This window comes from Eumetopias jubatus, unplaced genomic scaffold (genome assembly GCF_037043125.1).
Source record: "Eumetopias jubatus isolate StellerSeaLion01/CBP00866 unplaced genomic scaffold, mEumJub1_p1.0 scaffold_4, whole genome shotgun sequence".
Classification (NCBI taxonomy): Eukaryota; Metazoa; Chordata; class Mammalia; order Carnivora; family Otariidae; genus Eumetopias; species Eumetopias jubatus.
Genome location: NW_028274810.1, coordinates 114,662,417 through 114,674,587, shown reverse-complemented (window position 1 = coordinate 114,674,587; position 12,171 = coordinate 114,662,417). Strand labels below are relative to the sequence as shown.

General features: G+C 42.6%; 1 protein-coding gene and 1 long non-coding RNA gene across 2 annotated transcripts in view; both read left to right on the top strand.

Annotated features, from left to right (window-relative positions):
* The window catches only part of KHDRBS3 (KH RNA binding domain containing, signal transduction associated 3), a 172,107-nt gene extending 168,178 nt beyond the window's left edge, over window positions 1-3,929 (top strand). The window contains exons 8-9 of the mRNA XM_028105648.2: window positions 1,388-1,446; window positions 3,307-3,929. Of these exons, the coding sequence (XP_027961449.1) occupies window positions 1,388-1,446; window positions 3,307-3,398 (151 nt within the window). The 3' untranslated portion in view covers window positions 3,399-3,929. The remainder of the gene's footprint in view (window positions 1-1,387; window positions 1,447-3,306) is intronic.
* Window positions 3,930-4,321: 392 nt separating this feature from the next.
* LOC114211165 (uncharacterized) lies at window positions 4,322-11,934 on the top strand. Its single transcript, XR_003609676.2, has 3 exons — window positions 4,322-4,438; window positions 4,860-4,918; window positions 11,737-11,934. It is a non-coding gene; the product is annotated as an uncharacterized LOC114211165 (long non-coding RNA).
* The last annotated feature ends 237 nt before the right edge of the window (window positions 11,935-12,171 follow it).

The window sequence follows — 12,171 nt, the reverse complement described above, 5'->3', positions numbered from 1 at the left end:
GTAGCAGGTAGCTTAGAAGGAGAGGAAAGAACACTTTTGGCAGAAGGAGGAGCAGGAGTAAAGAGCTACCTGCACATGCTTGAGGCAAAAAGGAACCTATTCCCCTTGCTTACCACTTCCTCCTTGGATCGCCATGCTGTGCTGCAGCTGTCAGAGTGATGAGTCTCTGGTACCGCTCACCTGGCAGAGGAAGCATGGGCAGAGAGCCAGGTGTGGGTTTGACCGACGAGTGTGTCACCTTTTTGTTCTCTGTGAGATTTTAGGCTGGTGTCCTGGCCTTCTGATCTGCCGCAGCATCCTTATCTCTAAAATGGGTATGACAGTTCCACTTTCCGCAGGGGGCTGCTGTGAGGACTCCATGGGATCTCGGCAGTTGGCACTCAGCAACACTTACACCATGGATTTTATTACTCATCTTGCAGCTTCCTAAGGTGTTAAGCAGCTGAGCTGGATCATTTTCCATTTTGATTAGAACTTCTTACTTGATTGCATGAGGTTGGAATAATGAGAATGTTTATTTCCATGACAATCCAAGGTAACAAATTCAGGACGATTGTTTCCCTACAAAATTAAGTAGAGTAGGAAAGCGCAAAGCCTGAGAAGATGAGTGGAAGCCCTTCCTTGGTTACCAAAATAGCATCATAAACTAACTGTATCTGCCATGGTTTAGTAATCTAGATTTTGCATAGGTTTGTTCCTATAAAAAATTATGCCTGTTCAAATATGCAATATCTGCAGAATGGCCACGGTAGCAGGCTCCCTCCCCACCCCCACCCCCACCTCAAGGATGCCATACATTAGAACAGAGACGTGCCTGTGCTTTGCAAAGATGCTCAGCCTCCATCCTCACGGACGTTGCCAGAGTGCCATGACCGGCTGGCGGGGAGCCTCCCTGCTGTCCCGTCACGACACAGTCATCACACCGACTTCCTAACAGTAATGCCTTAGTGCTGACGAAATGGAACACTGGGTCTAGTCCCTGTTACCAGATCGCACGGCATCGGGTTCTCTGGTAGGCAGGAGCCTTCCTCCTGTTGGACAGACCTGTGGTTCTCTGTCCTGTCCACAGCCACGGTGCCTGCCCTTTCAGGACACACGGACACACTCACGCTGTGCTCATTGGCCGATGGCCGTGGCTAAAGTGACAGACATGTTTATTAAATATCGCAGCTAGAAATCTTTGATATTCCCAAGGTCTAAAGTTTCTGTGTTAGATCTCTGCCATCTCGGTGGAAATTCTTCCTTTCAGTGTGTAGCCCTGCCCTTGATTGGTTATCTTTAGGTTTTAGAATACTTCACTGAATATGTTTTAAGCTCACAGTAAAGTTGTTTTGTCCTGTTTTCATCTTTTTTTTTTTCTTTGTGCCTTTTGTTTTGTTCAATGCAGTGGTGCTGATTACTATGATTATGGACATGGACTCAGTGAAGAGACATACGATTCCTACGGTGAGTAACTGGCCAACATGAACCAGAAATAGAGCAGGGGGCATGATCATAGAAGCACCTTCAAGATCAGAATTGAGGAGAAATCCATAAAGACATTTGGACTGAAAAAGCAACTTCCCTTTCAGTTCTTCTGTGCATATCTAGCTATTTTCAGAAGCTCCTTTACGATTTAAATTTAATATTTAAAGAGGACTGAAAACTCACAGAAAATTGCGTAGACTCACATTCTCAACTTAGATTTTCTGTTTGGGTTGATTGCCATGTGCTGATTGTCTCATTTATAGAGTCGTTTGCCAGACTGCAGACACTTGATAGCTCAGGTCTTTTTGAAGTGTCTTTGCTTCTCGACAGTGAAGGAAAAAGCCGTTGAGACGGCAGCTCTCAAAGGATTGTCCCACCCCCATCTTCGTATTTTAATTCATCTCCAATCCCAAACCCTCTTAAAAACATTACAGTGGGAGTCCTTCCATAAAGGTTACAAAAGCACTGAGCCAGGGAGGGGATGTAAGGCTCTCTCCGGCTTACGGGGAGACAGCTAAACCCCACTTAATTCAGTGGGAGCTGGTAGAGATGCTGGGGAATCCATGTCCGAAGTCTCAGTACGCAGAAGGAGGACAGGTTTAATTAAAAGAATTGGCAGCAGCAACATAATGATAGTAAGAAGCTCCTTTGCCGGAGGACAAAGAGATCAGAGAACAGGAAGCTTCAATCAGTTGCAAAGCTCTGATAAATGCCTAGTACCCAGTGCAAGTGAATCAGGATTCTGGTTAATGGATGTTCTGACATTTCTCTGAACATGAGTGAAAAACCATTTTCCGGTGTTCCTTTTGAAGTGCATTTTGTTATATCACCTGCCCCAAGCTGTGATGACCTTACCTTGGATATTTTTTTGTTTTGGTTTTTGTAACAAACACTTAAGAGAAATGCCTTGGTTTGCTGAATGCGGTCTACTTAAATGGATGCAAGTTAGCTTGAGGGAATGACGTTGATTGCATGTTTGTATCAAAAGAAGAGGTCATTTTAAGTATTTTTCCTTCACAGCCTTTTTAAATTGGTCTCAGTGGACGCATGGCTTTTAAATTGCTGTAGGTTGCAGCAGAAATGTTAACTGTTTGTTGTTGGAGACCTGTAGATTACTCAGTGGAAGGGCTGAGATGGAACAGGTGTTTAATTTCAGGACGTCTGAATGGATGATGGAAGGCCTTTTGTTATTCGTACACTTGTCTGTTATGGATTTAGTATTATGATGAGTGAAATTTGACATTCTGTCATTAAGTTTATTTCGTATTCAGGAAGTATTGTTGAGGCTACCTTTCCCCTGAACACGACTTCCATTCCCTCTGTCTGGGGAAGGACCTAGGAGACCGGTGACCACCCTGCCCATCCCCACGTTGCTTGTTATGTTTGTCTGCCTTTGCCTGCACAGATCTTTATCTGTGTGGTGTTTGTTTCTGCTGTCAAAAGAAATCTGAGCGATCCTGTTCCCATTCTCTTTCCCATTCATGAATGTCTTAACATTTAGCAAAAGGCAGTTCAGTTGGCTGTTTGAGCGTGTGAGCTTTTGTTAAAATGAGTGACCGAGAGGAAAGTTCTTGCAAGTTGGTTGCCATTTAAGATACAAAAATCATTTTTCTTCCCATACTGATAGTTTTTGTTGGTAGGGTGACCATTTCCCACTGTGTTTGTAATTTTTCTCTAAGTAAATACCCTTGTTTTGTGTGTGTGTGTGTGTGGTACATCAGGGATATATGTCTTCAATACGACATCTACCACTGGTTCAGGGTTAAGTTAGATTCTGAAAAATGAAGCCAGCAGGATCCATGGCCATGATCTAATTGTGGTTCATCTTACTGATTTTAGGGCAAGAGGACTGGACTAACTCGAGACACAAGGCACCTGCAGCGAGGACCGCGAAGGGCGTCTACAGAGACCAGCCCTACGGCAGATACTGATTGTACTGTCTGGTGTTGTGAAATAGCCAGTCTCCACCAGTCCTGTGTACTGTTCAAAGTAATGTTTTTCTATGAACAATCCCTTTTTAAATAAATCAAAATGCTTAAAATCTGAATGGATGGAACTTTAAAACTACTTTGTGGAAACATCAACCTGGGCAGAAAAAAAAAAAAAAAAGACATGTAAAATTTTGTTATTTCCAGTCTGTATATGAAAAAATAGGTCATCAAAAGGAAAAAAAAATAACTTTGATTAACTAGTGTTAAACAAAAAACTAGGTTTACTAAATATGTTAATCCATCCTTTTAACATAAGCCTCACCTTTCATTTTAAAGGTTTCCATAGCAATTTAGTTATTTTATCTTTCAGCCATATGCTAGTTTTTTTTTCTCTTGCCAACATGCGTAAAAAGGGAAGCCAATTACAAGTGCAAATAATGTGGTATTCTTTTGTAACTCAAGTCTTGAAATGTTCTGTAGTGTTGAGCAAAGTCTCCTCTTGCTTGATACTAAATAAACTTTTGAAAGAAATTCCGTGTGTGTGAGCTAACAATTTCATGTTTCTCTTATTTAAAAAGGCCTTCATAAATAGTTGTAAACAGGGAAAGAGTTCATTTAACAACGCTTGTCATAAAAGGGTCACACTAAACGTTGTACAACTGACTTAAAAAATGGTATAAAATTAAATGTACCATTCTATACTCACCGTAGATTTAAATGCTGTTTAAAGAGTCCACATGGTGTTAAGCTGCGTTGAGTAGCACGTTAAAACGACGCAAAACCAAATCTTGTTTAAAAACTGGTTTTAAAATAACTACTGATTTTCTGAAAAAGATGTGATCAGTTTTCATCTTGTTGAGCGTTTTTTCACTAGTGCAACTTTGGATTTTTTATGAGAATTTTGGTACCTTAATGAACACCTCGCTCCATGCTGGAAGCAATAAGCACAAAGCTTTTAAAGACATTCTGACTTGACTAATTGAGGTCGCACTCGCCAAGGCTGAGGATGTGTAACCCTTAAACGGTCTTCATTGTCAAAGGTAAATAAATCAAATAAGATTTTAATCTCACTTAATTTATCTTAATATAACTAATAAAACCAGGGAGATTACAACTTAGCAAGTTTCATTATCCATTTTAGAGAGGTTTTAAGATCACCTAAATTCTCATTTTAAAAAGTTTAATTTGTTTTAGTAATCTAAAAAGCCTTAGTTCAGTCAGTTTAATTGGGGCCAATTTTTCCCTATTAAACAAATGTAAAACCTCATAACTAGTTGTTTGTAATACATTCTTTGGTTAGTAATTGAGGGCACTTCTTAAAACTGACAAATATTTAATAAAGTTATTCTTTAATCATTTGGCTTAAGTTTTTTTTTTAATTGTAGATTATGTAAAATGTTTAATTTTTGTTTCTTAAGAGATTTCCTTCTCTTTGAGTAAAAAGGTCTTTTCTTTTGTTAGGAAATGTCAGCCATCTTGGGAAGTCGGAGGAACTGGTTGTGCCCGAGGAGCAAACAAAGGTGAGTGCCTTTTGTTCCAATTATTGTGATATGTTACGGAAGATGAAGACAATTTAATGCTTATCTAAAGTCACATGGAAAATATCCCACACTGGTTCCTATTTCCAGCACTAGTGATTATGGCAAATTAACTCCTCCAGTCAGAACAGAAGCTCCCTGAATACAAACAAGTCAGACCCAGCCGGCCTTGTGGGTGCCACGGGCGGCAGAGGCGGACGTTGTCACAGCAGTTAATACTTGGATTGCCTTCTTCAGTAAAAATAGAAGCCCAGTCAATCACATGAAAAAAATGTCCAAACTATCAAGGGAAAAAAAGCAGTTTATCAAGCCTAATGTATAATATGACCCCAATTTTATTTTTTAAAAACTGTGTATACTCTCTGTATATTTATAGGTAAAAAAAATTACACTGGTATGCTGCAGATTTTTGATGATAATTATCTTAGGCTTGTGAAAGTATGATTTTGTGTATGCACTTTTCTGTCCTTCCTGAATTTTGCAAAACAAGTTATTACTTTTATAAGACAAGTACTAGAACCTGTGTTTAATAAAATTATTTCATAAACTTAAAAAAAAAATTAGGGATCTGTAAAGGAAACATATCATTAGTTTGGTCTCAGGGTATTCTTGTTTTTTTTTTCTAAACCATCAGACACACTACTTAGGCCCTGATATTCCAGAGAGTCTTCCTCTTTAAAAGTAGTTTTATTTGAGCTCTGCCCCTGACACGTACCTTTGGACATCAGCATGAGGAGAATGATGCTTAGCTCCTGTAGTTGTTACTAAGAACTGAGTGAGCTAATATTGTGAGTGCTTTGTAACCTGAAAAGTGATACAGTAAATGTGAAGTTGAATTGTCAAGTTGAATACCCATATTTAATATGTATGGGTAGGAGCTGAGCTTTTTTTCCCCCTCCAGTAGCCAAAAGTAACCTGAAATAATTAACTTACTATTAGGAAGAAAATAGTTCTCTTTATTCTCATGGACCAAAATAAGATTTTTGGTTTTGAGGGTTTTTTTTTTTGTTTTTGTTTTTGTTTTTGTTGTGGAGGGGGGGGCTTTTCTTGCACAGAAAGAGAATGTGACACATCACGCATTTTTTATTTTTCACTATTTTCCTTCTTATTAAGTAATTTTGGAGGGGGGATTAGCATATTGAATAATAACGCAGGTTTCTTAAGTGAGAGATTATAGATAGGTCCCTAGAGAGTAAACCCCCAAAGGGTCTTCAAGCTTAATTCATAGGAATTATTGTTCAGTGTCATGTTTATTTTCATTTTTTAAAGAACCCATAGCTCCATTGAACTATAAAAAGGGATTGTGATTCAGAAAGGTCAGGAACCACCAGGAATAATATTGGACAAGAATCCTCCTGTTTGGCTTCCAAGGGCTTCCCATTTTTGGCACGTAGGCTGCCAAGCCTCATTGCTTTCCGTTTCAACATGAAGACTCTGCTGTAGGCAAGCAGTCTTCTCCCGCCCCTCAAAGCACGTTGCATAGTTCCCAGATCTTTCCCCTGACCTTTGTCTACCCCCTTGGGATTAATAGTTTCTTTTCTCATCTTACAATGTGTACCGAGCATGAGTTTTGTATTAGACACAGAGGAGGCACCGCGAATGCGAAGATCTTTAAGCCATGGGCCTTACTTAGACTGCAGTAATTCAGGATGGAATGGAAGCGTGCTCGCCCCAGTTCCTCCACCCCCAGAAATCGCGTCCACTCCTCAGGACTTGGCCCAGTGCCCTCTCTGAAGTAACATGCTTAGTTTATACTTACTCGTGTTAGTGACTTAGGTTGGTTACAAGTTGCCACTTTGACCAAGCATGAGTTCATCACTCTCAATAAATGATTTCATTGAATGCTCACAACCACAAGAAGGTAAGTGTGGTCTCCATTTTACAGAGGAAGACACTTCAGCTTCAAAACGTGAAGTCACTTAGGTAGAAAACTCTCACACCCTGCAACTGGTAGAGCCAATTTTAAACCATCTGCTTTAATCCCGAGCTTTGTTGTTAGCCAGCTCTGGACTAGCACTGACTTCCCCATCAGATTAAAGGCTCTTTGAGAGCAGGGGCTAATCTTCATGTTACCTGTATCCCTGAAAGTGACTCCCACAGCCCTGAGCCTTATCAACACATTGCGATTGATAAGTATTCCCCTCTCTGTCTGTTCCACCCCTGCACCAGATTCCTTCCTGGAGAGATTCTTTGACGGTATTTAGGTTCTGAATCGTCTTATATTCATGATACTCTGGCTTGAATCAGTATCAGTATCCATGCAGATACGTTGACTTAATGTCTGCTGTGCTACAGACACTGGAAATTCAATGCCGATGACATAGTCCTGTCACTGAAGACGCAACAGCCTGCTGGGGAGAGGGGCAAGGAAGGGGTCAGTAGGAGAAGTGCGGGCGCATGGAAGAGAGACCTGTCTGCCAGGCAGGTGGTTGGAGGTGGGACAGGTGCCAGCAGAGAGGCATGGGGCCCAGGAGGAGATAACCTAACCACATAGGGGAAGGTATTCCGGGAAGCATTCATATCCCAGCTCTGTCATTTACCAGCTGGATAACCTTGGTTAAGTTACTTAACCTCTCTGAACTACAGTCGAGATGGCAGTTCCCCCACCTGTAAAATGGCACAGTAATTCTAGCGACCTCAGTATTGCTGTGAAGGATTAGAAACATGTCCGGCACTGATGTAGGTATTTGCCCTTGTTTGTTACTTAATGTAAATACGTGGAATTATAAGAAAGAGCAATTATCTAAGAGACATCAGTTATATTAGGTAATCAGAGAAAGCAACAGATGATGCTGTCTGGGAGGCATGGGGCACATAATGCAGGGTCTCTCAGGTCCCGCTAAGAAGCTTAGACACAGTGACCCCATTTTCCATTGTAACATCCTCCTCACCTCTCAGCTTGCCCTACTCCATCCCCTTAGGCAGAGAAAGTGCCTTGTCCGTCTCCGCTCCAACAAGAACTTTGTACGAACCTCTGCTTGCACTGCCTGTTGATCCGAAATCCAGACACAGGGTGTCTTAAAAAATAGGGCCCTAACCGTTTATCCTCTTAGCCTTCTCTCAGCAGAGCAGGTGTGCAGCAAGTCAGTGAGTATGAGAGAGTGACGCCGTCAGTGCATCAGTAGGATTCCTAACAGACAGTGGTAGCGCTTGTTAGGAGTAGTTGGCAGAGACCAAAAACGACAACAGCCGCAGCAAAAACCCCACTCATGTCACTGACCACCACTACTGCCAATTACAATTCAGAAGGTCTAGCTCCATTGGTTTAACTCAAAATTAGACAGTAGCTCTGGTCATTGTGTACAGAGACATGAATCCCAGAGTCTACAATTTGGAGAAAAAAATAAAAACGTAATCAAAAGTCTAATAACCAAAATAGAAGCCACTTTATAGGGTTTAGGTAATGAATGTAAATAATAAAGTTATTTTCTATACAAATAACATCTATTTACGTTGCTACCCAGTGTCTTGTACAGATAGAAAGGAAAAAAAAAAAACCTCTGATTATATTGAAAATAACAAAATCTACTTTGTCTTGATTCTGTGTCCATCTTTCAGAAAGGCTGTAGAACATTTTCAGATCTGAATTGCATCCTCCTCTTATCTAATGGAAAATCCCATCCAACTGAAGTTGATTCTCAATGGGATTCGATTTCAGTGATTAGCGCCTGGCGCGGACATTGTTTCAGACCTTAGTGTGGTGAGCCCCTCAGTGGCCCCCATGTTGTGCAGTGTCAGGCTCAGGCTCTTGGCTCTGCATGCAAAGCCCGACGTGATCTTGGCCCCACCTCACGGCTGCTCCAGCCTTGGTACTAAACATCCCTCTCGGTGCTTTCCTGTCCAGGTCATCCTCTGCCTGGAGCCACGCTTCCCTACCCCTCTCAGCCAGCTCTTGTACGGCTAGTCATCATGGTCTGTCCAGCCTCAAAGTGAGCCCGGAAGCTTCCCCGTGTCCCGGGGAAGCCTTCCTCGGCACACTCTCTCTGCATCAGGCATCGGGTTCGAGTCCCTGCTGAGAACCCTTAGAGCTGCCTGAATTCTGCAAAAATAGGGTCCCTCAACGGACTTTTCACGCTCCTTTCCACCCACTCCCACCAGCATAGAAACACGTCTTATGCCCTGGAAGGGGTCCGTGAACAAGCAGTCGAATACACGAGTGAATAAAATGAATGAGGAGACTCAGTGTCTCCACAGTAGAGGAAAGTGGATTTAGGACATCCTTGGCTTTACCAGGTGGAGTTAGAGTCATCCTTGAACTTGGAGAGAAATTGACAGGTTCTTAAATGGGGTCATTCAGATGAAGATAGAGATATCTAAAAGTCTCATTTGACCACCACTACTGGCAAGATCCAGGCCTTACTCCTGTCTCCATGTATGCTGCCTAACACAGTTCCTCGTACCTGACAGGCCCGAACTGAAAATGGGCAGAGAGAAGAAATGCGCAAGGTTGGAGGCGTTATCTCCGAGCTAGATCTCTGCTCTACTCGTTGGTGTGTCTTTCTCACCAACTGCAAGATGAGGTTCTTTAAACACAGAACCATGTCTTACTTGACTTGTCCATCCAGATGCCAGGATCGTGCCTGGCACACAGCGGGGGCTGATGAGGTGTTCAGTGTGGAGCACATGAGGGAAGGGAAAGAATGAGCCAACCACCCTGTGACTTTTTAAAATCCTAGCCCTGACACTTTGCACTATTAGTTTGGTTTCTCAGTGGAAATGAGATCGTTACTTCTGCAACCACTGGCTTTTTTAGTGGGAGGAAATGTGAGTGAAGTTGGAAAGCCAAAATATGTCCTTTATTTGATAGGTAATATGTGTGCTACGCGTGCTTGGTACAAAATCCAAAAGTCCAAGAGTACACAGTGAAAAGTTGGTCTTCATCCCTCCCCACCCCCCCACCCCGCCCCAAACCCCCAAGGCAGCTGTTTGCATTGGTTTTTTGTATATTTTTCCCAAGATAGTCTGTGCATAGGCAAAGCACATTTCCTTTTTACATACAAAACAGTACACTGTTTTCTACCCCCTTGTTTCACTTTAGAGTACATCATAGAGTTCATTTTCTATCATTTTATACTATAAAGCTACCTTTTTCTTTTTATTGGCTGAATAATAGTTACATGATTTATAATTTAAACAAGTATTGACGGACATGTAGTTCACTTCCAGCATTTTATACCCATGAATAAGAGTGCTAGAAAGCATAGCCCTACATCTCTGTTATTGTACACGTTTGTATACATCTTAACAAATTTCTGAAGTAGGTTCATTGAGCCTTTCTATGTTTCATGAATATTACTCTATTGTTCCTGTGATACGCTTTTCAGAGAAACTTGAACCCTGCATGCTGCATGCATTCCTTACCGTCAGTGGTTGGCACCTGCGCCACACAGAACACTCTTCTACTCCAAGTGGGTGTGCGGCATGGCACGGGGTGGGGCGGGTCCCGGTGCAGAGGAATGAGGCGTGCGGGGGGCGCCGGACCCCTTCACAGCAGCTCCTGGGGCGTGTCTTAGGCGACAGGGACAGCTGACAGTTGCAGGTCCTGGAACCCTGAGTGGGTTTGCTCCGGGGGGCATCCTCGCCCAGCTTTTCCTGTGCTCTGCTTTCCCAGATCCTGCCCGTGCTTCGAGATCTCGCCTCTCTTCTGTTGCCAGAAGAACCCTTTCTTCTGTTCACTCTGAGAGTACCGGCTGCTGGCTCTCGATTGGCACACACCTGGTTTGGAGCTGCCGGCCAGTGTCCCTCAGGGTCCGGAATGAGTCCGCACTGGAACAGTCATCAAGCTGTTGAAGAAGTACTCACTGATTAAACAATACCCAGTTAATAGATTTACTACATTCGATGTTTACCTTTTACGGTATTAGCCTTTCAATTCAGGTTGCGTCGATGGGGTCCAGCCCCCGAAGCACGCGCAGGTGCCGCCGCGTGGCTCCCTGTCTCGGGCCGTGTGCAGCAATCAGAGGCTAAGTGAAGGCGGAGGTGGTGCAGCCAGAGGGAAAGGGGGTGAAACTCTGGGGCGGGGGGGGGGGGGCGGGGAGGAAAAGGTTTCACAGAGAATGGCGGGCGTTGACAGGCTGGTGCAGGTGAGCGAGGCGGTGCTGACCAGGGCATGAAGCTGCACCACGTCGGGGGACGTGAGCGGGGGCCCGTGCCGGGAGAGGAACGGGGGTGCTGGGGAGCTCGGAAGGGCTAGGTCATAGGGCACCATGAACAAATTGTGTGGTGTTGACGGGTCTCCTGGGGCCAGGCGTGTGTGACCAGAGCTGTGAGGAGTAAGCATAGTGACGGCCACTTCTCCATTGTGATTGGTTGCTTTTCTTCCCTCTTGATTACCACTGGGTTTTTGAAATAGCAGTTGTGTTCTGTGTAGCACATCAAAATATGTGCTTTGGTGTTAGTTAATAAAAAGTTGTAAATATATCTGAGGGTTGGTTCTCGTCTCAGATGACAGGAAGTCAAGGACTGTCCAGTGTGTACCCATAGGGACCCGTTTCACATTTTGATATTAGAGGTTCCATGTCAAACAAGGCCATTCTGAAATCATACCCATAAAGGTTGTAAGGGAGAGTATTCTGATGCTCCTCTGCTAATTAACCATTCATCTGCCTTACTGAACACAAATATTTTATGTCCTTAAGTTTCTATAATTCTGTTTTGCCTTGTTTTCCATAAATAACCTTATTTCTGTTAAGTTTCTGCTTACTTCCTTCCTCTGCCTAAATCCTGCCATCCGCAACAGAGCATAAATAATTATTAGTTTCTTGGTGTATACAAATATATTTGATTTTCCTCTCTTTCAGGGGCTTTCCTTCGAATTATGGACTGCTTATGAATCGTTAACTCACCAACGTGCCTAGTCAGTAAATGAATTCACTTGGGAGCTTGAAAATCATCTGAATTTTTTTTCACAGTTTTATGTCCTGTGAAATGTTTTATAAAATGGTATGCTTTTTAATTTGGAAAGCCTGTTTAAAAAAAGGAAAGAAAATCAATCTTATTTTGTGGTCTCCTAACAACAACAAACAAATGATTTGTGTGATACTTAATAAAGGCTGCCCATTTCAATCTCCTGCACTTTACTATAAACCTAGAAAAACCAAGTCTTGTTATTTCAGCAAGCTCTAAATTTTGCACACTTGAGAACCATCTATGGCTGCAACTCACTGCAAGAAGTCCGGATTCTATACGTAGTCCAGATTTGAAAATGATTTATCTGTCTCAGTTATGGACAAATA